This window comes from Sporothrix brasiliensis (assembly GCF_000820605.1).
Source record: "Sporothrix brasiliensis 5110 chromosome Unknown Cont23, whole genome shotgun sequence".
Lineage (NCBI taxonomy): Eukaryota > Fungi > Ascomycota > Sordariomycetes > Ophiostomatales > Ophiostomataceae > Sporothrix > Sporothrix brasiliensis.
Window position 1 is genome coordinate 14,085 of NW_024467142.1, and position 21,447 is coordinate 35,531.

At 25.4% G+C, this 21,447-nt stretch overlaps 15 protein-coding genes and 14 non-coding genes across 29 annotated transcripts; 1 reads left to right on the forward strand and 28 right to left on the reverse strand. All coding sequences in view use genetic code 4, as the record gives it.

Annotated features, from left to right (window-relative positions):
- Positions 1–2,411: 2,411 nt before the first annotated feature.
- SPBR_09582 lies at positions 2,412–2,484 on the reverse strand. Its single transcript has one exon. It is a non-coding gene; the product is annotated as a tRNA-Pro (tRNA).
- Positions 2,485–2,493: 9 nt separating this feature from the next.
- SPBR_09581 lies at positions 2,494–2,579 on the reverse strand. The gene has a single exon. It is a non-coding gene; the product is annotated as a tRNA-Ser (tRNA).
- A 43-nt stretch (positions 2,580–2,622) lies between these two features.
- SPBR_09580 lies at positions 2,623–2,693 on the reverse strand. The gene has a single exon. It is a non-coding gene; the product is annotated as a tRNA-Ile (tRNA).
- Positions 2,694–2,713: 20 nt separating this feature from the next.
- SPBR_09579 lies at positions 2,714–2,784 on the reverse strand. The gene has a single exon. It is a non-coding gene; the product is annotated as a tRNA-Val (tRNA).
- A 285-nt stretch (positions 2,785–3,069) lies between these two features.
- Positions 3,070–3,726, reverse strand: SPBR_09271 (NADH dehydrogenase subunit 6; the record flags this gene model as incomplete). Its single annotated transcript, XM_040767397.1, has 1 exon — positions 3,070–3,726. The coding sequence occupies one exon, from the start codon at positions 3,724–3,726 to the stop codon at positions 3,070–3,072; it is 657 nt and encodes a 218-aa protein (XP_040614265.1).
- A 64-nt stretch (positions 3,727–3,790) lies between these two features.
- SPBR_09578 lies at positions 3,791–3,861 on the reverse strand. Its single transcript has one exon. It is a non-coding gene; the product is annotated as a tRNA-Sec (tRNA).
- A 7-nt stretch (positions 3,862–3,868) lies between these two features.
- Positions 3,869–3,948, reverse strand: SPBR_09577. The gene has a single exon. It is a non-coding gene; the product is annotated as a tRNA-Ser (tRNA).
- A 6-nt stretch (positions 3,949–3,954) lies between these two features.
- SPBR_09576 lies at positions 3,955–4,027 on the reverse strand. Its single transcript has one exon. It is a non-coding gene; the product is annotated as a tRNA-Asp (tRNA).
- Positions 4,028–4,100: 73 nt separating this feature from the next.
- On the reverse strand, positions 4,101–4,172 carry SPBR_09575. The gene has a single exon. It is a non-coding gene; the product is annotated as a tRNA-Lys (tRNA).
- A 30-nt stretch (positions 4,173–4,202) lies between these two features.
- On the reverse strand, positions 4,203–5,645 carry SPBR_09272 (uncharacterized protein; the record flags this gene model as incomplete). The annotated part of the gene is made up of 1 exon (XM_040767398.1): positions 4,203–5,645. The coding sequence occupies one exon, from the start codon at positions 5,643–5,645 to the stop codon at positions 4,203–4,205; it is 1,443 nt and encodes a 480-aa protein (XP_040614266.1).
- Positions 5,646–6,034: 389 nt separating this feature from the next.
- Positions 6,035–6,844, reverse strand: SPBR_09273 (cytochrome oxidase subunit 3; the record flags this gene model as incomplete). The annotated part of the gene is made up of 1 exon (XM_040767399.1): positions 6,035–6,844. The coding sequence occupies one exon, from the start codon at positions 6,842–6,844 to the stop codon at positions 6,035–6,037; it is 810 nt and encodes a 269-aa protein (XP_040614267.1).
- Positions 6,845–6,920: 76 nt separating this feature from the next.
- Positions 6,921–6,991, reverse strand: SPBR_09574. Its single transcript has one exon. It is a non-coding gene; the product is annotated as a tRNA-Asn (tRNA).
- Positions 6,992–7,032: 41 nt separating this feature from the next.
- On the reverse strand, positions 7,033–7,118 carry SPBR_09573. Its single transcript has one exon. It is a non-coding gene; the product is annotated as a tRNA-Tyr (tRNA).
- Positions 7,119–8,949: 1,831 nt separating this feature from the next.
- Positions 8,950–9,171, reverse strand: SPBR_09274 (ATP synthase subunit 6; the record flags this gene model as incomplete). The annotated part of the gene is made up of 1 exon (XM_040767400.1): positions 8,950–9,171. One exon carries the CDS (start codon positions 9,169–9,171, stop codon positions 8,950–8,952), a length of 222 nt encoding a protein of 73 aa, XP_040614268.1.
- Positions 9,172–9,381: 210 nt separating this feature from the next.
- SPBR_09426 (GIY-YIG endonuclease) lies at positions 9,382–10,014 on the reverse strand (the record flags this gene model as incomplete). Its single annotated transcript, XM_040767410.1, has 1 exon — positions 9,382–10,014. One exon carries the CDS (start codon positions 10,012–10,014, stop codon positions 9,382–9,384), a length of 633 nt encoding a protein of 210 aa, XP_040614269.1.
- A 536-nt stretch (positions 10,015–10,550) lies between these two features.
- SPBR_09275 (ATP synthase subunit 6) lies at positions 10,551–11,156 on the reverse strand (the record flags this gene model as incomplete). Its single annotated transcript, XM_040767401.1, has 1 exon — positions 10,551–11,156. The coding sequence occupies one exon, from the start codon at positions 11,154–11,156 to the stop codon at positions 10,551–10,553; it is 606 nt and encodes a 201-aa protein (XP_040614270.1).
- A 60-nt stretch (positions 11,157–11,216) lies between these two features.
- On the reverse strand, positions 11,217–11,375 carry SPBR_09276 (ATP synthase subunit 8; the record flags this gene model as incomplete). The annotated part of the gene is made up of 1 exon (XM_040767402.1): positions 11,217–11,375. The coding sequence occupies one exon, from the start codon at positions 11,373–11,375 to the stop codon at positions 11,217–11,219; it is 159 nt and encodes a 52-aa protein (XP_040614271.1).
- Positions 11,376–11,435: 60 nt separating this feature from the next.
- Positions 11,436–12,899, reverse strand: SPBR_09277 (NADH dehydrogenase subunit 4; the record flags this gene model as incomplete). The annotated part of the gene is made up of 1 exon (XM_040767403.1): positions 11,436–12,899. The coding sequence occupies one exon, from the start codon at positions 12,897–12,899 to the stop codon at positions 11,436–11,438; it is 1,464 nt and encodes a 487-aa protein (XP_040614272.1).
- A 109-nt stretch (positions 12,900–13,008) lies between these two features.
- On the reverse strand, positions 13,009–13,455 carry nad1 (NADH dehydrogenase subunit 1; the record flags this gene model as incomplete). The annotated part of the gene is made up of 1 exon (XM_040767404.1): positions 13,009–13,455. One exon carries the CDS (start codon positions 13,453–13,455, stop codon positions 13,009–13,011), a length of 447 nt encoding a protein of 148 aa, XP_040614273.1.
- A 200-nt stretch (positions 13,456–13,655) lies between these two features.
- Positions 13,656–14,303, reverse strand: SPBR_09279 (NADH dehydrogenase subunit 1; the record flags this gene model as incomplete). Its single annotated transcript, XM_040767405.1, has 1 exon — positions 13,656–14,303. The coding sequence occupies one exon, from the start codon at positions 14,301–14,303 to the stop codon at positions 13,656–13,658; it is 648 nt and encodes a 215-aa protein (XP_040614274.1).
- Positions 14,304–14,347: 44 nt separating this feature from the next.
- SPBR_09569 lies at positions 14,348–14,594 on the forward strand. The gene has a single exon. It is a non-coding gene; the product is annotated as a tRNA-Ile (tRNA).
- On the reverse strand, positions 14,383–14,454 carry SPBR_09572. Its single transcript has one exon. It is a non-coding gene; the product is annotated as a tRNA-Phe (tRNA).
- coi (Cytochrome c oxidase subunit 1) lies at positions 14,492–15,049 on the reverse strand (the record flags this gene model as incomplete). Its single annotated transcript, XM_040767406.1, has 1 exon — positions 14,492–15,049. One exon carries the CDS (start codon positions 15,047–15,049, stop codon positions 14,492–14,494), a length of 558 nt encoding a protein of 185 aa, XP_040614275.1.
- SPBR_09429 (GIY COI i14 grp IB protein) lies at positions 15,050–16,528 on the reverse strand (the record flags this gene model as incomplete). The annotated part of the gene is made up of 1 exon (XM_040767411.1): positions 15,050–16,528. The coding sequence occupies one exon, from the start codon at positions 16,526–16,528 to the stop codon at positions 15,050–15,052; it is 1,479 nt and encodes a 492-aa protein (XP_040614276.1).
- Positions 16,529–16,589: 61 nt separating this feature from the next.
- Positions 16,590–17,804, reverse strand: SPBR_09281 (LAGLIDADG endonuclease; the record flags this gene model as incomplete). Its single annotated transcript, XM_040767407.1, has 1 exon — positions 16,590–17,804. One exon carries the CDS (start codon positions 17,802–17,804, stop codon positions 16,590–16,592), a length of 1,215 nt encoding a protein of 404 aa, XP_040614277.1.
- Positions 17,805–17,858: 54 nt separating this feature from the next.
- Positions 17,859–19,328, reverse strand: SPBR_09282 (LAGLIDADG endonuclease; the record flags this gene model as incomplete). Its single annotated transcript, XM_040767408.1, has 1 exon — positions 17,859–19,328. The coding sequence occupies one exon, from the start codon at positions 19,326–19,328 to the stop codon at positions 17,859–17,861; it is 1,470 nt and encodes a 489-aa protein (XP_040614278.1).
- A 277-nt stretch (positions 19,329–19,605) lies between these two features.
- Positions 19,606–20,790, reverse strand: cox1 (cytochrome oxidase subunit 1; the record flags this gene model as incomplete). The annotated part of the gene is made up of 1 exon (XM_040767409.1): positions 19,606–20,790. The coding sequence occupies one exon, from the start codon at positions 20,788–20,790 to the stop codon at positions 19,606–19,608; it is 1,185 nt and encodes a 394-aa protein (XP_040614279.1).
- Positions 20,791–20,894: 104 nt separating this feature from the next.
- Positions 20,895–20,965, reverse strand: SPBR_09571. Its single transcript has one exon. It is a non-coding gene; the product is annotated as a tRNA-Arg (tRNA).
- A 32-nt stretch (positions 20,966–20,997) lies between these two features.
- On the reverse strand, positions 20,998–21,070 carry SPBR_09570. The gene has a single exon. It is a non-coding gene; the product is annotated as a tRNA-Cys (tRNA).
- Between the last annotated feature and the right edge of the window lie 377 nt (positions 21,071–21,447).

Here is a 21,447-nt window from a genome sequence, read left to right on the forward strand (position 1 = left end):
AAGTAATTCTTGAAATTAACCCAATATTATATCAATTATTTAGAATTTATATCTAAATATTGAAGGACTAACATCCCTAGCGTAGCTTTTCCAATAATCCAAGATCTTTCCTTATTGCATCTTGTGATCTAATGCCCCGCTTACGCGACTGTAAGATTTGTTGTGAATCAAACAGTAAAGCAAGATTAAGCCATTTAGCTTGGTAAGTATTAAACATAATTATTAATAATTATAAATTATAATAACTAATAAAATATTATTCATTTATTAATATCTTTTACTACAACTAATTTCTCAATAGAAAAAATCTTACCTAATTATAATGTAAAAAAAAAATATTTTTTTACACAAAATATATGATTAAATATAACAAAGTTAAAAATAATTACAAACAATAAAAAATAAAATTAACTTATATTAATATAAGATATATTTTTAGATACACCCTTTTACTCTTTAAGGGGTCTGTGCCCCACATAAACTGTCTCCTAACCACTGTTCCTTTTTTCAAGGTTTATACTATAACACACAAATAAAGGTATTTCATTTTTATCTAATCGATGAACCTTCTATACTAAAAGTTGTTAGAATTATATTCAATAATTAGTAACAGTAAAGCTGCATAGGGTCTTCTCGTCTACCTAGAGGTAAACTGTATCTGCACAGTTATTCCAATTTCACTGAGTCAATCTTAGAGACAGCTGTTGTATCGTTACATCATTCATGCAAGACCGCATTTAACGGCCAAGGCATTTCGCTACCTTAGGATCCTCACGTTAAGACCGCCATTCACCGGGGATTCTGCAAAAACCAAATCTATAAAAATTTAGTTACTATTGTTAACCTTCCGGCATCGGGCAGATATCACACTCAATACTTAGATTTATCATCGTTATGCAAAGTGCTTTGTTTTAATTAAACAGTCGTACAACATTATTTTATGCTTCTTCCTTTATACTTGATATTAATCAATATAAATGAGCCCTCCTTATCCCTAAGTTACGGTAGTCAATTTGCCGAGTTCCTTTAAGATTGTTATCTCATGCGCCTTCGTATTCTCTACTAGCTTACTTTCTATAGTTCCTAGGAACGGTCTAAATATTACTAATTATTTCCTGAACACTTTTCACTTAAAAATGTTGTCATTGATAGCAATTAGCATTTTCTCATCGTTTTAACCTTAAGGTTATAAACTTAGAGGCCGTTACTTAAATTCACCATAAGCTTTAGGCGAGTTAATTAGATTATAAATCTAATTGTACTTTTTAGTTACTCATGTCACCATTATCACTTGAGTTATAATATATTTTTTTTAATATAAAAAAATACCAATATTTACTCAACGTTCTGCTACCCCATAAATAATTATAATTATTTATAGACAAGGTATCGGTGTATTATTTAGATCCGTTAAATTTTCGATGCTTTTAACATTTAACAAGTGCTCTGGTACGAGATCTTTAAATTATGGCTGCTTCTAAGCCAATCTCCTTGTCGACTTAGAAAAAAACCTTCTTAATTTCACTTAATAATAACTTTGGAACCTTAACTCTTGTTCTGGGCTGTTTCCCTTTTGACATACAACCTTATCATTCTATGTCTGATAATTTAAGATTCATCTTTGCCATTCCGAGTCCACAAACTCACCGGTAAAATCTTCATAATTCCCCGATGTATACAAAATAAAATGTATTTTTATTTTACATCTTGTCTGAGATTAAGTTCTGTACCTGCTAAGATTTAACATAAATTGCCTACTGTTATAGGTTTCGCAGAAAACCAGCTAATACAGTCAGAATTGTCTTTCACTATACTTACCACAGTTCCTCGGATATCTTTGCAACGATAACCCGTTCGGACCTTTATAGTCCTGACCATGGTAAGATCACTGTACTTCGGGTCTAATTTTAGATATTATTCATTTTTTTTATGATCGGTTTAACTACGCGTTTGCTCACACCTAAAATTAACTTGGTGACCCATTATGCAAAAGGTACGCTCTTGTTTAAACTCGAGCTGCTTATAAAACTACTATTTCTACTTTTTTTCCCTCACGGTACTTATTTACTATCGCTTATGTATTATATTTAGTCTTTGAGGAAGGTTCCCCATAAAGTTCAAACAGCTTTATGTCCATTTTACTTATTATTTAGACTTTTCTATTTTTACTCTCGCTAATAATAGAATCTCTTTTGATTTCTTTTCCTGAAGCTAATAAGATAATTCAATTCACTTCGTTTATTATTTGATTTCTCTTAGAGTTTATTAACCTTATTATTTGGGTTTAAATTTTTTATACTCTTTAATACATAGCTAAATTTCCCTAATAGTCTCTTTATATACTTACATAGATTTATGTATAAATTTTTATTTCGTATCATTTATATTTCTTAAAAATTTATAATTTTTATTCGGGTTACTATGAATCGAACATAGGATTTCTCTGACCCAAACAGAGTGCCTTACCAAACTGGCCTTAACCCGTAAATTATTCAGAAGATATTGGATTCGAACCAATGTTATTTTATATAATTAACATATTTCAAGTATGCCTCCTTAAACCTCTCGGACAATCTTCTTATTTATAAATTAGATATATTTTTAATTTACTTTAAGAGTATTTAATTCCTCAGCGAATCGAACGCTGATAATACTCTTATCAAAAGCACACTTTACCATTAAGTTAAGGAATTTAATTTTAATTAAAAAAGAATAAGGGATCAGTGATTCGAACACTGATTATTCGCGTGTAAGGCGATTATTTTGCCATTAAATTAATCCCTCTTTATAAATATAATTATTATATTATGTTATGTTACTTAAAAAGTTATGATATAATTATTTTCTTTCAGTATTCATAAATATAAATCTGTATTTTTTAATTATATATCTAGGTATTATTTATCAATCCTTTCTAGTTTTACCTTTATTTATCTATAAAAAAAATAAGTCTCTTCATCTGAAAACCTCCTTATTGAATTAGAGTATAAATTAATTTTGTTAAATTTGTTTATAATTGTATATAATGAGATAACTATTTCTATAAAAGTAATATAAAAATGAATGTATTTAATTTTTTTGCTTTATTGTTATTACTATAGCACCTACCATCGCAAGTAATAGTATGAAACTAGTTATAATTAATCACATATTATAATTTGTATACATTATATTACCTATACTTGCAATATGACCAACTTCTGCTAAATTTCCATCTCATATTTTACTTGTAACAAATAATATATCATTATTATTAATATTTAAATTGTTTTCTGATGTAATATTTATTCTGTTAAAGGATACATTATATAATATATTATTTAAATAATTATTATTACTTAATATAGCAATATCATAAGGTAATAATTGAAAGATAGGATAATTAAATAATATTGCTATGCTTATAGCTAAAGGTATACTGTTATTTGTATTACTTTGTAATTCACTCATTCTAACATTAATTAGCATTAAAATAAATAAAAATAAAATGGATACTGCTCCTATATATACAACTAAATAAGATAAACCTAAAAAACTTAGACCTATTATTAATAAATAACAAGATATTCCTGCAAATAATCCTATCAAAAATAATAAAGATATAATAGGATTTTTACTTATAATAACAAATATACCTGATAGTATAACTAATATACAAATAATATCTAATACTTCACTTTTATAACCATTTGTAAAACTTTCATTTATAATAAATAAATTATTCATTAAAAAAAAATTTTTAATACCTAAATAAACAGGAATTATTTACATAATAAATATGTATTTTATTCAAGAGCACTCTGATTTGAACAGAGAACGAAGAGGTTGAAGCTCCTTGTTTTACCATTAAACTATACTCTTAATTATACGGAAAAGGAAAGATTCGAACTTCCAGGTCTAAAAGACATCAAATAGCAATTGACTCGCCTTACCTATGGCTACTTTTCCTGCTTACGAATTAAAACGGCATCGAACCGATATCTACTTCCGTGACAGGGAAGTCCTTTACCAATTAAGTTATTAATTCTTTATATTAAATATTAATTAATAAATTTATTTTTTGTTATATATATTATAAAAAGTAAATTTTTAATTTATATTAGGGTTTGTTGGATTCGAACCAACAATTTGATGATTAAAAGTCATATGTATTACCATTATACAAAAACCCCTATATAATTTAAATTATATAATAATGTTAGTTAATAATTATTATTAATATTAGTATTATTAGTATTAACAACATTAGTGTTATTGTTAGTATTAATTGGTTCATAACTACGATTTGGGTCTACTATATTTGGGAATGCTATTCTAATATTTTGAGATAATCTTCTTCATTCATTAGATTCTCTTTCAAAATGTACTCTTTGTGCAATTTTATAAGTATATTCTTCTCCAATTGTTGTACCCGCTCTAATATTATAAATACCTTGAAGATTATGACGATTGAAACTAAGAGATCCATCTGCTCTTTCATAAGGAAGAGCTCCTGGTCTATTAGAAGCTTGGTCTCTAAAATGCAATACTGATTGATCATATGGAGTTTGTAGCCCCATATGATTTAATAAAGGTTGTGTACTAGAACTATATCCTATTAAAGAACCTAAAGAATTAGTATTAAATCCTAATCCATGTACATATGAATTAGAATTCATACTACTTTGCATAGCTGCTAAACCCCCTGGAACTCTATCAATAAGATTTTGCATTACACGAATTTCTTGTCTTACCTTAAAAATTTGTGGATGAAGTTCTCTTGTACGTCTTACACATTCATCTTCAACTGACAATATAATAATTCAATATCTTTTATATCTTGTATTTTCTTCTGGAATATTAAGAATATTAAGGATATTAGGAATATTTTGAGGAATATTATTATTAGAATAATTTTGAGGAATATCAGTATTAGAATTACTTTGATATACATTATTATTAGAAGTATTCTGAGTAACATTAATAATATTTTCTGGAACATTAGGAATATTTTGAGTAACATTAGTATTTTGAGGGATGCTAGTATTAGAATTATTTTGAGAAATATTAGGATTAATTCTATTACTTGTTATAGCTAAATTAGCCTGTTCTGCAGTTCGTTTAAGACTATTTTTATCATTAGGTTCATTAGAATTATTAATTAATGTAGTATTAGATTTACTACTAGAACTTTCAGAGTTATTACTTGATGTAATACTAGATTTATTACTTGAATCTTCTGAGTTATCATGTTTTCATAAAATTTTACTATAATCTGGGCCTTCAGGTGGTCGAGGTGTTCCTCCTCCAGGGTTATTACTTAAAGGATTTGAACCTGAAGGTGATTCATTTCCATTTATAAATACAATAGCTAGATCTAAAAAAAACATATTAAATATAATATTAATTAATATTATAATTAAAGTCCCCACTCCAAATCTGAAAATATATCTTTCAAATTCATTTTTACCCATATTAAAATAATATACTATATTATAAATTAATATACTTATAGTACAAATACGGAATAAAAAATAATAATATTTTCAGTTTAAATTATCTATATTAATGAACTCAAATAAATTAGTGTATGAATACACTAAATATGTCATAAAGATAAAAAATAATATTAAACTATATACAAAAAATAAGTTAGTAATTATCATGTGTATAATTTTCCATTTATTACCCCACACCTGAGAGCTACGGATTCATAATAAAGCAAATATACAAATCGAAGAAACTATATATATATAATATAAAGGTATATAATTAAATTCACTTAATATATTATAAGCAGAAAATAAAAACTCATTTGTTATATTAAAAATATTTTTAAATAAAATTAAAACCAATTCTAAATATTCATTAAAATTAAATGTAATTTTATCTAAACTAACAAAAATTACATTTAGTTCATTTATATTAAAATTAATAATCTTTAAATAAATATAAAAAGATTTATATAAAAATAAAATAATAAAACAAAAAATACTTAAATTAAATATATCTATATAATTAAGAATTTCAATTTGTTCTCATATTTGATCTAGTATTATGAACCCCAGTAATAAATGGACAAATATAGAAAAAGTCATATTAAATCAACAAAATGTCAATAAGCAATAGAACCTTCAAGTCCTACATGATGATTTTCAGTTAAATGGTAACGAATTATTCTTCATAAAGCTACAAATATAAAAATTGTACCTATTATAACATGAAATCCGTGAAATCCTGTTCCAAAAAAGAAACATGTACCATATGCACCATCACTTATAGTAAAAGAAGATTCACTATATTCTACCCCTTGAAAGAAAGTAAATACTATAGCTAAAATAACAGTAAATATACCTCCTAATATAGCAGCTTTTCTATTACCATTTATTAAAGCATGATGAGAATATGTAATTGTAGATCCACTAGCTAATAATATAACTGTATTAAGTAATGGTAATTCAAAAGGATTAATAGGTTCTATACCTAAAGGTGGTCATTGAGCACCTAATTCAGGAGTAGGTGATAAGGCACTATGGAAAAAAGCTCAAAATATAGCTAAGAAAAATAATGCTTCAGATACTATAAATAACATAACACCTAAATTTAATCCTCTTTGTACAGCTAATGAATGATCACCTAAAAATGTAGCTTCACTTATAACATCACGGAATCATAAAAACATTGAAGCTACAACTAAAAATAAACTTATATAAAAGAAATAATAAGCATTACTAAAATTATGTATACTTAGTGAAGCATGTGTAGTTAAAGATAATAAAGATAAACTAGTAAAAAATGGTCAAGGAGAAGGAGATACCAGATGAAAGGGATGATCTTGAAAATTACTTCTGATTTCTTGATTCACTTACTTATCTAAAAAGTTATAATTTAATTAAAAAATTTTTGCGTATTTATAATAGTCAGAATATACATATTACATGTCCCCCTAAAATGAATCGAACATTTATCCTGATATTAACAGTATCATGCTCTACCGTTGAGCTATAGAAGGTTAAAAAATTAATATAAAAATATGTAATTAAATATAATATATAGGAGACAAGAGATTCGAACTCTTAAAGCTAGTGTAGCTATTGAGTTTACAGCTCAACCCTTCTTACCAATAAAGGAACCCTCCTTAATGTATAATGTAAAAATTATACAATATATATTTATATATTAATTATAAAAAAGAGACCAGGGCCATTTTTCCCGTGCAACTTCCGCTACACGAACCGTATTTCGACTTAACACTAATTAGAAGTGTACATATGAAGAAACCTATTATAAAATCAAAACCTTGTTTTTTAATTTATTAAAATAAGTAAGCAAACTTATTGTACACACTCCTTTCAGCATGCGACGAGTGGTTAGTACCAAACCGAGATGGGATTCACCGTGACATGGTGATTCACGATTACTAGCAATTACTTATTCATATAGCCGAGTTACAGACTACAATTCTTATCCTATTTATTCTATTTTAGAGATTAGCTTAAATTTTAATTTTTGCATCTCTTTGTCTAGATACATGCGGCACGTCTGTAGCCCACAATATAAAGGCCATGATGACTTGTCTTAGTCCCTGTTTATTTTATCAAATAAAGATAAAAACCTTATAAAAAAATTTTATAAATAAGGTAAGGGTTCATATCAATTTTACAACTATCGCTGTAGTTTCGCAACATTAATTTAAAACAGCCATGCAACACTTGTTATTTATATACTAATTTTACATTTAATATATAAATAATTCAATTTGTGGTGAGGTTTTTCGTGGATCATCGAATTAAACAACATACTTCACTACTGGTGTCAGAAACGGACTAGTGATTTCAGTTCCTGCGTTGCCACATTACTCTTAAGGTGAAATGTTTACACTTTCATTTATAAAAAAATATTCTTTTTTTATGACATTCATAATTTACTGCTAAGATTACGAGGGTTTCTAATCCTCTTTATTAGCTTAGCCTCCGTCCTTCAACGTCAGTTTTTATATAAAAGGTTGCTTTCGCTTACCAGTCTATATTGGGATCACAGAATTTTATTTCTTACTTTACTCCATAGATACTACCTTTTCACATTAAACTCTAGATAGAAATAATTCCTATTTTAGGTAATTTCTTCCGTCTGGGTACCCTTTAAACCTATTGATGATGAATAATACTAGTCTCTTACGTATTACCGCGACTGCTGGCACGTAATTTAGTCAAGACATAAATATACATTGTCACTATAATATATATATTTAGAATTTTATTCGCAATACGATTTAACCTTTTCAATCTATACTAATCTAATTTAACACTCAAACACATTAAATTATAGGCCATTCCTCCAAGTTGCCAGTTCCGCCGTTAGGCTATTGACCAAAATTCTTCACTGCTGTACTTTATTGTCTTGAGATTTTTTCATCCCCAATGTGGTTGATTAACCTTTTTCAGTCTCAACTAAGAGAATCCTTGGCTAGTTAAGCCATTACCTTAACAACTACCTATCTCTATTTATTATCTAATTTTCTTAAGGCGGATTTTCCTTTATTAATATACGGAATTTTCTTTCCGTACCTTAAGGTATACTAATAATATAATACTCACCTGTTCACCACTTTTAATAAAATTAATTTATTAAACGTTCGATTAGCATGTGTCAGACATTTGGACAGTATTTATTCAGAGCCATCACTAAACTCATTTATTAAAATGTAAATAAATAATTTACATCACTTAATATTTTATATTTAAATAGTTTTAAGGATAAATATAAGCTATTTTCTGTTAAACTTTCTATTTAGATTCTACTATTAGATTGTATTCTCGCAATATAATTTTATTATTTAATATTAAATTATTTATTAATATATTGACATTTTCTATTTATAGCTTAATATTTTTATTTATATATATATACATACGTATATAGAACTATAGACTTTCCTCATTATTTATCCTTAAATTTTAATTTTTTTTATTAATGTAAATCTAATCCATCTTTTATATAAGAAGAAGTTAAAACTACAAAAACCTGAGCTTGTATAAATGCTATACCTATTTCTAATCCTGCAAAAGCTATAATAAATGATAAAGGTAATAAACCTAAGAAGAAGAATAATATACCTGAAGACATTATATTATAAGTAAAACCTGCTAATATATGTAATAACATGTGACCACTCATTCGTTCACAAATTAATCCTTAAATTTAGCTATTTATTATCTTTTAATATTTTAAATAAATATATACCTTTAAAAGGTTTAGTTCTATTTTCTTTTAAATATAAAGATATACTAGCTTGATAGTAACCTAAATCTCTAGCTGCAGCACCTATTAAAAAATATACTTTTATTTCTTTAGTTTCTATATTAGTAACTTCTAAAGTTATGGAAGTTTTTTGTAACTTTTCTATAGACTTATTAATAATAATTTAAATGTATATCTATCTAAAACAGGTTTATCTTGATTTAAATAAATATATTGTTCAATATATCTTTTATCGATATTTAAAGCACGAGCTGCTGCTCGTATAGCATGATATTTAGTAGAAATATTAGTTTTTATATCCAATACTTCGATTTCTGTACTATTTGATTGAGCTAAAGATAATTTAGCTAAATACTCTGATGATTCATTTCTTTTTTGTGCGGCAATACTCATAATTTCTAATGTAGCTTCTGAATGTTTTCATCCTGATCCTCTATCAGGGCTACCTGGAGTTTTTAATATATTATACTCAGGAGAATATTCTTCAAAGAAATATTTCTCTTTTAATATTAAACTATCAACTTCACAATATTCTAATATAATTAAACTAAAATTTTTATAACCATATTTTAATAACGCAGTATATATTGGCATACTTGTTTCATTTAATAATCTATTAATATTATAGTATTCTAAAAATCTTCGTCTTAAATCTACAGAACTCCCTATATATTTTTTATTATTTAACAAATTAATTCACATATAAATACCAGACTTACCTTTAACTGTTTTAAGTATATCTTGTTTATTTTCATCTGCGTTTGAAAAAATAATTGAACTTGAAGGTTTCAAAGTAGAAAAATGTCTAGAATTTAATGGTTTAAAATTTAATTTATTTTTATATAAGATTAAACTATATTGTCTTGATATATTATTAAAATTAGATTTATTTTGTTTAGTATTGATTGTATTTGATAATGAAATCAGTTCACAAATTAATCCTTTCTTTAAAAGACATAAATCTTTTCTTTAAAGGAATTGTAATAATGAATTTAAGGATAGGCTATTGTGATATCTTTAATCTTGATTTACTTAGTTTCTTCCAAGAACCGGCTTTCCCGGCGACTAGAGTACACCTTACAATATTTAAATATTGAAGAACCATCTACTCGTTGCTCTTTTACAATAATATACTAATATATTACTGACTTAGATCCGCGATTACCCATTCCTATTACTAGAATTTCTAATGATATTACTATACCCACAGTGATTAGCTGGGCCATTTTAAAAGTTTCCTTTTAAAACTTAGTTATTAGAACTTTAGGGCTTCCCCGGAATTTGGCTCTTATACACAATGAGTGAGATACCTATACTCACATTATGTTAGCGGCTAATCTTAAACCTAAAGAAATATTACGAGCTAAATAAGATATTAATTCTATTAAAACTAATAAAGGTAATAAAGGTAAAGGACAACCAGCGGGTACTAATAAAGAAAAGAATTTTAAACCATGTTTTAAAAATCCTAAAATTGTTGCACCTAAAACTATAGTAAAACTTAAAGAAAATGTTAAAATAAAATGACTTGTTGAAGCAAAACTATAAGGTATCATTCCTATTAAATTATTTATTAATATAAAGATAAATAATGTATAAATAAAAGGAAAATATATTTGACCTTTTTTAGGATTAATTTGATTTGTTACTATGCTATGAATAGTAGCATATAAAGCTTCTTGACTAATAGATCAATTATTACTTATTAATTTATTATAATTTGTACTTAATAAATTTAAAGCTAATATTATGAAACCACCTATTGTTAAATAAAATCCTATGTTTGTTAAAGAAATATGTAAATTTCCTAATAAAGGAGCATCTATACTTAATAAATCTCTTATTTCAAATTGAGTTAATGGACTAAGTGTTTCTAAATTTATTGTATTAAAATTATTACTGCTTAAAGTATTCATAATCCTCTAAGCTATATAATATGTCTTGAAAAATCCTTGTTAAATACAATTATGTTATAATTATTTATTATCAAAAAGTTTAGATATAAATGTACGTGATAAAAATAAACGTACGAATCTAGGTAATATATATTTAGATGATATATATAAAATAATTGTAATTATAGTAAAAGTAAATACTACTTCATTTAAAAAATAAAAAGGTACTAATTGTGGCATTGTTATTTTTTTTTTTAATTAAATACTTAAATATTAATCTTAATTATTTAATTGAAAATTTTATGAATAATAAATTAAATTTGTTACAGAATAATGTAAACCATCTAATATAAAAGATGGATATATACCGAAAATTACAGTAAATAATACTAAAATAAATAGTAAGAAAAATTCTCTTTTTGTAATATCAGATATATTTTCTAAAAAAAATTTACTAAATGTACCTCCAAAAGCTATTCTATTGAACATATAGATTGTATAAGCAGCTGAAAATATAATAGATAAACTAGCAAATACACCTAATAAAGGTAATCTTTCAAATACTCCATAAAGAGACATAAATTCACCTACAAAATTTAAAGTTAAAGGAGCTCCACAGTTACCTAAAGATAATATGAAGAATAATATAGAAAATAAAGGCATAATTTGAGCTATACCTTTATAAAAATAAATAGATCTAGTTCCAGATCTATCGTATAATATACCTCCCGCACATATAAATAGACCACTTGAAACAAATCCGTGAGCTAAACCTAAAACTATACTTCCTTCTATACCTTGTATTGTATTACTAAATACTCCTATTAAATAAACTGCAGCGTGAGATACAGAACTATAAGCTATTAATTCTTTTACATCTGTAGTTCTTAATGTACTGAAACTAGCATAAATTATAGTAATAACTCCTATTACATAAACAATATATGTAAAATTAATAGATGCTTTAGGTAATATAGGTAAAATTAATCTACAAATACCATATAAACTAGTTTTTAAAACTATAGCCGCTAGTATTATACTTCCGCCTAAAGGAGATTCAACATGAGCTTTTAATAATCAATTATTTAAAAAAATTGTAGGAGTTTTAACTGCAAATGATAAGAATATTCCTCCGAATAAGAATAATTGTGTAATATAATCAAAATTAGTTTTAAATAATGCATCAAAATCTGTAGTACCCATGATTGAAGACATAGCTAATATACATAATAATAAAAATAATGATCCTCATAATGTATATAAAAATATATAAAAACTGGCTCTAACTTTATTATTAGATCCGAATAAACCTATTAATAAAAATAAAGGAGGTAATGTACTTTCAAAAAATACATAAAATAATAATATATCTAAAACTAAAAAAATAGCTAGTAATAATGTTTCTAATAATAACATTATTATTAAATAAGATTTTATATTTTCTGTTATTGAATTTCAATTAGATAATATAGCTATAGGCATTATTATTGTTGTTAATAATACAAAATATATAGATATACCGTCTACTCCTAAATAAATATCAAAAAAACTTAAATTATAATGTTCTTGTACAAATTGAAATTGATTAGTATTAGAATCAAATAATATATATACAATTAAAGATATAATTAAATTTATTATAGATGTAATTAAAGCAACATTTTTATAATATGTAGTTTTCAATACATTATTATCATAAGAAATAGATCCTGCAATAAAAAAAATACCTATTAAAGGTACTAATAATAAAAAAGATAATAACATTCCTTTTTTATTTATTTAAAGTATATAAGTAAGCCTAAAATATTATGGTTTAAAAAATATACATCATATGTAAGAAATCTTATGATTATATAAATATAATATTTATATATTAAAGTAAACTAATATTGATAGGAAATAATACAAAATTATATAAAATAGCTGGGATTAATATTATTATTGCAAATATAATAGGTAATAATACAGTTCAACAGAATCCCATTAATTGATCAAATCTAATTCTAGGAAATGAAGCTCTAACTCAAATAAATACAAATACCATCATAGAACTTTTTATTCCTAAACTTAAACCATATAATAAACCTTCTAATATTGGACTGTTTATTATATTATTAATTATAAAATTAGTACCAGATAAGTATAAAGTTAAATTTATCAGAGAACTACCTATAAATAAATATCCCCCTATAAACAATATACTTGTTAATATACACATTAAAACAATACTACCATATTCTGCTAAGAAAAAGAATACGAATACGACAGCTGCGTGTTCTGTCATAAATCCACTAACTAATTCAGACTCCGAATTATTCAAAATTATTTTATAAGTACTTATAAAATAATTTTGAGTTATTAATCTTATATTATTATATAAGTCTGGACTATACCATATTTAATATTAAATATTAAACGATTACCTCTAGTCTCTGAAGACTCAACTTTATAAAGTTGAATTCCTGCTGATTTTCTTAATTAAGACTTTCCAGCAATTTGTAATCTTTAAAGAGGCCAAATCTAAAGAAAAATAGCCTCAGCTAAATCAAAGGGAGCTCTATTAGTTTCAGCTACAGAACCTATGAAAAATATTATAAATATAGGAAATAAAGGTAATATAAATCAAATAGCTCTTTGTGCTTCCATATTAACAGTTAGATTTAAACTACCTGTTAAGAAAATTACTAATAATATAGCAGAACTTAAAACCAATTCATAACTAATTAATTGGGCAGTACTTCTTAAAGAACCTAAAAAAGCATATTTACTATTAGCACTTCAACCTGCTAATAATATACCATATGTAGATAAAGATGATACAGCTAATAAATAGAAAATACCTAAATTAAAATCACTAATTGCTAATCCAGGTCCGTATGGTATAACACCATATCCTAATAATGAAAACACTAAAGTTATTACAGGACCTAAGAAAAATAATACAATGTTAGCTTGAGTTGGAGCTACATATTCTTTTAATAAAAGTTTTAAAGCATCTGCAAATGCTTGCAATAATCCATAATAACCAACAGCATTAGGACCTAATCTTCTTTGCATGCTAGCCATAGTTTTTCTTTCAGCCACTGTTACATATGCTATAGCAAGTAAAGCAGGAACCATTACTAAAACAACTTCCAAGATAGAAATTAACGTAGGAAAATATAACATTTTTAAATAAAAATTATTTATTTTATAGTAATGATAATAATAATAGGAATATATTATAATCATAATAAAATAATTTTATATTATTATTTTAGATTTGAACTAAATTAAAAATATTTTTTAATATTTTGCTTTACCATTAAGCTAATAATAATATATATTTATATATATTAATATATATAAATATATAATTAAATAAATAAATTAATCACATTAGATTGTAAAGGAAGACTTACAAATGCGTGAGGTTTAGGTGGACTAGTTAAAGCTCATTCTAAACTAGGATAATTTCTATTTAATAATGTTTGTAAAGCATCAGTAAAATATTGAGGCATTAATCAAGGGAATCTTCCTACAGGATTATTATCTATTAATTGTTTGTAAACAATATATAAAAATAATCCAGAAGCTATAACACTAACTATAGAACCAAAACTACTAACTAAATTTCAACCTGCAAAAGCATCAGGATAATCACTTATTCTACGTGGCATTCCTTGTAGACCTAAGAAATGTTGAGGGAAAAATGTTAAATTAACCCCTATAAATAATAATCAGAAGTGAACTTTAGATAATAATATGTTATAACTTAAACCTAATATTTTAGGTATTCAGAAATATCACCCACTGAATAATGCAAATACAGCACCCATACTTAAAACATAGTGAAAATGAGCAACTACATAATAAGTGTCATGGAAAGCAGTATCTAAAGCAGCATTAGCTAAAAGAACTCCACTTACGAATAATTAATCATTTAAACGCTGATAGCTAAATATATAACCACCATAGGTACCATTTATTTTGGCATACTTTTTAATAGTGCTATGATTTATATTTAAAGCTCTTTGAGCATCTGTAACTCCTTCATATTTAGAAATAAAATTTCTATTTTCATCATATACAAATATTCCTTTTCTAATTTTACTATTTTTATTTATACTTATAATTAATTCTTCAGCTTCTTTAGAATTTCAATTTGTTATTAAAGGAGTATCATTTATATTATAAGGTAAATTAGTAAAATATCATTCTCCTCTAAAAATAGTTTGTTCTTTTATAGAATTAACTATAGTGGGATGATTCGATTGAATTAATTTAGCTAAAGTTGTAACAGATGGATAGATTACTAACAATTCCTTATAAGAATTATACACATAAACAGGGTAAGCTGAATTCGCTTGTATCATTCTTACTTTACTTTCCATAGAATGGTTTTTATTGTAAAAAGGGTTATTTTCACCTGTTAATGCTTTAGCAATTAAACTTTTAGTTGTATCACTATGTACTCTGTTTTTAGCTAATTCCGATAAAAGTTCTTTAGTCTCTTCTGTATGTTTATAACCTAAATAAGAATAACCTTGTTTTAATACATTATAGTGAGGTAAAACAGATGTAATAAAATAAGTTTCTCTATTTATTAGAGATTCAACATTTACATATTCTACTATATATAAACTAAAATTATCTTGACCATATTTTAACAAAGCTTTTACAATGGGCATATTTATATTTTGTCTACTTTTTAAAAAAGTATTATTAAGATAATTTTTCATTCTAGAAGCAAGATTAATAGAACTTCCTACATATGAGTGACTATTAATATTATTAATTAAACAATAAATACCTGATTTATCTTTTTGTTCTTTTAAAATTTTAGACCTATCCTCTTTAAAATTATTATAAATTATGACAGGAATTAAAGTATTTATATTATCTTTATTATCAGAAGAATAACTACGGATAAAATTTTTAGTTATTCTAGAGCAGGTAAGTTTATGATTTAATGAAGAAGTTAATGATTTATTATTTCACGGACTATAACTTCATGCATAGCATGGATCACGTGTAGTCTCTGAGGTACCTACTAGGATATTTTTAGACATCCGTTGGTTACCTGCTGATTGTTCAAAATTATACATTGTCACTGTAATTAAATAAACTACTAGTAGTATAATTGTTAGAAGTTTCCAGCATATAGTGATCTTTAAAGGGAGAACTAAGTGGATTATTAATCCTCCAATTGTAAACATAAATACAAAACCTAAAGCAAATAACATAGAAGGAGTTAATTTAATAGAACCTCCATAACAAGTTGCTAATCATGAGAATATTTTAATACCAGTAGGTACAGCTATAATTAATGTAGCTGCAGTAAAATAAGCTCTTGTATCAACATCTAAACCTACTGTATACATGTGATGCAAAACCGTTAATAAATATTTTAAATTTACCCATACAAATTATGTATGCTTTTTTCACAAAAAGTGTCGGACTATATCTTCATCTTTAAGCTTTTCCTGTTTTATTTGTTATACTATTATTTAAATTAATTCTTTTTTGTAAAATTCTAATTTGTGATAATCCTTCTTCAGTCAAATGTAATTTATTAGATATTTGATTATGAATAATTAATCAATTTTTTAAAGAAAAAGCTTTTTTAGTTTGTAATGGAAACAATTTAAAGTAAGTTATTACATTATTTAATACTTTAAATCCAGTAGCTGTATAACGATAAACATCTACAGTACGAGATCTTAGTGTTACTTTACCAAATCCAAATAATTCATATACTTTATTTAGTATAATACTATCTTTTTGATCTAATATATAACGCATTTTTATAACATGTCCTAATGTATATCTACAATTTGTAGTAATAGATACATTAAAACAACCTTCAGCATCAGTAAACCCTGATAATCAAGCATCCTGTAATGTAATTGTAACAGGAATATTATTTAACTTAATCGTTTCATTACCAAAACGATTATTTAAAGAATTAACTCATTTAGTTAATTGTTCAATTCTATGGTTTTGAGCTAAATTTCCATTAAATAAAAAAGCTAAAAGTAAAATATGTGAAGGATTATCAACTATTCATCTAAAAAAATCATTATTTTTACCGCTTTTTCCTTGAGGAAAATGTTTAATAACACCGATGTTTAATTTAAATTGTATTTTATAAAGTATATTACTTTCTTTTTGAGTAAGAACAAAACGAACTCTCTTACCTTTAGCATAAGTTTGAATAGCTCCATCTCCTTCTGCGAACCCTACAAATCAAGTTAATCATTCATTTGAAATAGGATCTTTATTTTTAAATAATGTATTATAATAAACATGAAACTTAGAAAAGTTAAAAGATGTTTCGCGTGTAGTCTCTGAGACACTCTGTTTGTTGTCATTTAAAGAATACAGGGACAGATTGTCTGCTGATTGAGTATAACTAATTAGATTTTTACCGTACAAGGTACTAATTAGCACTAAACTGTTCCAGCATATAGCGAAATTAATTTTATTCCCTATATCGCTATAGGGTGAAGCCATCATTACTCAACTTCAAACTATAAATCCTAATATACCTATAGACATCATAGCATAAACCATACCTATATACCCAAATACTGATTTATTAGAATTAGCAGAAATAGTTGTACTAATTATACCAAAACCTGGTATAATTAAAATGTAACAAATACTTTGATTAATAAAATAGTCTAATAAGATCTATTAAAATTAATACTCAAGAACTTTCATTCTTGTTAGGACTCTATCTTATACTGAATATCTATTAATTGAATTTTTAAATTTTTTTATTTTTTCTATTCCTGTTTCTGTTAAATGATCTTTATTTTGTATTATTATATATGCTTTTCTTCATTTTAAATAATTAATATGTTTACTAGATTGTAAATGAAATCTATCAAAATAATTTACTACTTTTTTAGCTGAACCGAAACTAGTTGACCCGTAATAATAAGTATCTTGACTTTTACGATAACCTATATTCCCACCAAATAGATCTTTAATTAATAGTAATATATTATTATTTTTTTGATCTATTTGAAAGTTCAACCTAATTTCAGATTTAAGTTTATTATCTCTATTAATAATTTTAATTTGAAAACTAGCATCTGCATCAGAAAATCCTGCTATTCAGTGATTATCAAAATCATTAGAATCATTAATTTTAAATTCTAATTTTTCTTCTGAATATTTAGGATTAGATAAAATATTATTAATAACTTGATTAAATTTACTAATAGTTCTTAATTTACCGTTAATTAAATTTATTGTTTTAATTATACCTTCTTTATTAGATATAATATATAAATAAGCATTTTTATTTTTAACTTTATTTACATGACCAAACCCTATTATTTCTTTAATATAATAAGCTAATTTAATATCTGGAGAATTAAATACAATTACTAATTGTTGTTTAGAATTAAAATGTCCATCTCCATCTATTAAACCTGCTAAATAATGCCCAAATTGTTGATCATTTAATGGTTTTAAGTGTACAGGAACATGAATAGATATATTTTTTATATTTTCAGTATTATCGCGTATAGTCTCTGAGGTTTCATTTTTAAATTTAAGAATGTTACCTGCTGATTGACTTCATTGTTTTAACTTTTTTACTATATCAATTAAGAGGGAGTATTTAAAACTAGATAGCGAAGCTTTTCCAGCATATAGCGATATTAAGAGGCTTACAAATTTAACCTCTGGGTGACCAAAAAATCAGAAAAGATGTTGGAATAAAATAGGATCACCACCTCCGGCTGTTTCAAAGAAAGAAGTATTAAAATTTCTATCTGTTAAAACCATAGTAATACCACCAGCTAAAACAGGTAAAGATAATAATAATAAAACTGCTGTTATAACAACAGCTCATCCAAATAAAGATAATTTATGTAATTTTATACCTGGTGTTCTCATATTAATTACTGTAGTTATAAAGTTAATTGCACCTAATAAACTACTTACCCCTGATAAATGAAGAGCAAATATAGCTAAATCCACACTAGGACCACTATGACTTTGTATTCCAGATAATGGAGGGTAGATAGTTCAACCTGTACCTGCTCCACCTTCTATACATGCTGAAAATATTAATAATATTAAGCTAGGAGGTAATAATCAAAAACTTATATTATTTAATCTAGGGAATGCCATGTCAGGTCCACCTACTAATAAAGGTAATAAAAAATTACCAAAACCTCCTATTAAAGCAGGCATACGTTTTACTCCTATATTTTCATATACGAACGGACTATATCTTTATCTTTAAATATAATAATATTCATTAAGATATTTCACGTGTAGTCTCTGAGGAACCTACTCGATAATAAAATTATCTTTGGTTTCCTGCTGATTGCCCAATCCTTTAATATGTCACTGTATTCCACTGCTAACATTTAGTCTGCGGTACTAGTTTTAAAGGCTCTAAGGGGATTCCAGCAAATAGTGAAAAGAAAGTAAAATATTTCTACTTTACCCGGCCATGCCTTTCTATTTAATCTTTATATATAAATTTTCATTTTCCTCTGTAATAACCTGATTTTTCTCCTTTTAAGTATTGTCTAATGGTTTGACGATCTCCTTTTAAATGATTGGCTAAGCTAGTTAAAGATGGAAATAATAAATTCTTACTAGAATCATCTTTAAATTTTGCCAATATTGAGATAGATGTGGGATGTTTAATCACATATGTATCACGGGTTTTATTTACTAATTCCTTTAATTCTTCGAGAATTAATAAATTTATATTTTCGGATTCCTCTATTTTATCTAAAGACAAAAAGAAAGTATCTAAATATATTGTACCTCCATTTAAACAATTATTTAAAGTTTTATGATGAATATTAATTGAATCATATATATGTTGTTTTGATTCAAATACATATAATAAAGTGAAATCCTCTGCATTATAAATATATACAGGAGTACCTCTTTGTTTACGTAATTTTTCTCTTATTTCTTGGCTCATAGGTTCATGATAACCTGAACTACTTGCTACTAAATCTACATTTAAACTTGGGTTTAAAGTATCAATAAAATGTTGTTCTAATCTTACAATTTCATCTAAGCTAGAATTTTCATTCATTATGTAAATAGTTAGATTTGTATCTTGAAATCCATGTTTATTAAAATAACGTAGTACTCTACGTGCTTTAGTTTTAAGAATAGAAGGCATAAAATAAGAACTTATTCTATTATATAGATTAATAGAATGTCCTACGTAAGCATGATTATTACTTTCTCAAATATAAACACCTTTTTGATTCTTTGATACTTTTGAAACAAGATTTTTATTATTAAAAGGGTTTTCTATATATATTTTAGTATATTTAGGTATTTCATTATCGTCATTATTTCTATTAGAATTATTGTTATTTTTGTTTTCTGTAATAGAAATATTACTGTTTTGGTTATTACATAATATAGAACTATATTGAAATTTAAGATTAAATAGTCTTCATTTGTTGACCATGAAGAAAATCATTAAAATGGCGTGAGCTGTAATTATACTATTATATAATTGATTATCAGCTATATATTGAACACCTGGTCCACTAAGCTCCATTCTTATTAATACTGAAAAAGCTGTTCCTAATAAACCTGAGAATAATGCAAATATTAAGTAAAGAGTTCCAATATCTTTAGCATTTGTAGATAGGAATCATCTTTCTGTTGACATAGAAATAGAAGAATTTAAAATATATTTTTTAAAAGTATTGATGGTAATATAAATATTTAACTAAATAGTACTAAATTTTGAAATTAAAAATTGTAAAAATGAAAATTCTTATTCTAGATTCGAACTAGAATCAGGATATTAGAAGTATCTTGCTCTACCATTAAGCTAATAAGAATTTAAAAGATTTATATTATAATATCATCCCAAAAAGATTAAGGAGGAATCGAACCTCATACTTTAGATTTGCAATCTAAGTGTAAACCATCTACATCATAACCTTATTTTACAATAAATATTTATTGTGTAAATATTATAATTCTAAGTTAGAATTCCAGACATTCAATTAGCATTATGAAATATTGTTTCTACATACATTGTAAAATTAGCCTGTGTTATTTCGTTAAGTCTATTGAGTTCTTTTTCGTAATAAGGTAATAAACCTACAGAATTTAATTCTACATTATACATTGAGCTATGCACTAATTCATTCATAACTTTTCTAATACCAAATAATTGATCTACTATTACTTTAAAATGAGGTAAGAATTCTTTGGGATAATCCATATAAGATATATTTGTATAAGCTTGATATTTACCTACTTCATTATATAATTTTTCAGCATGATCGTTCATTCCTTTTATGTCATTTAAATTAGC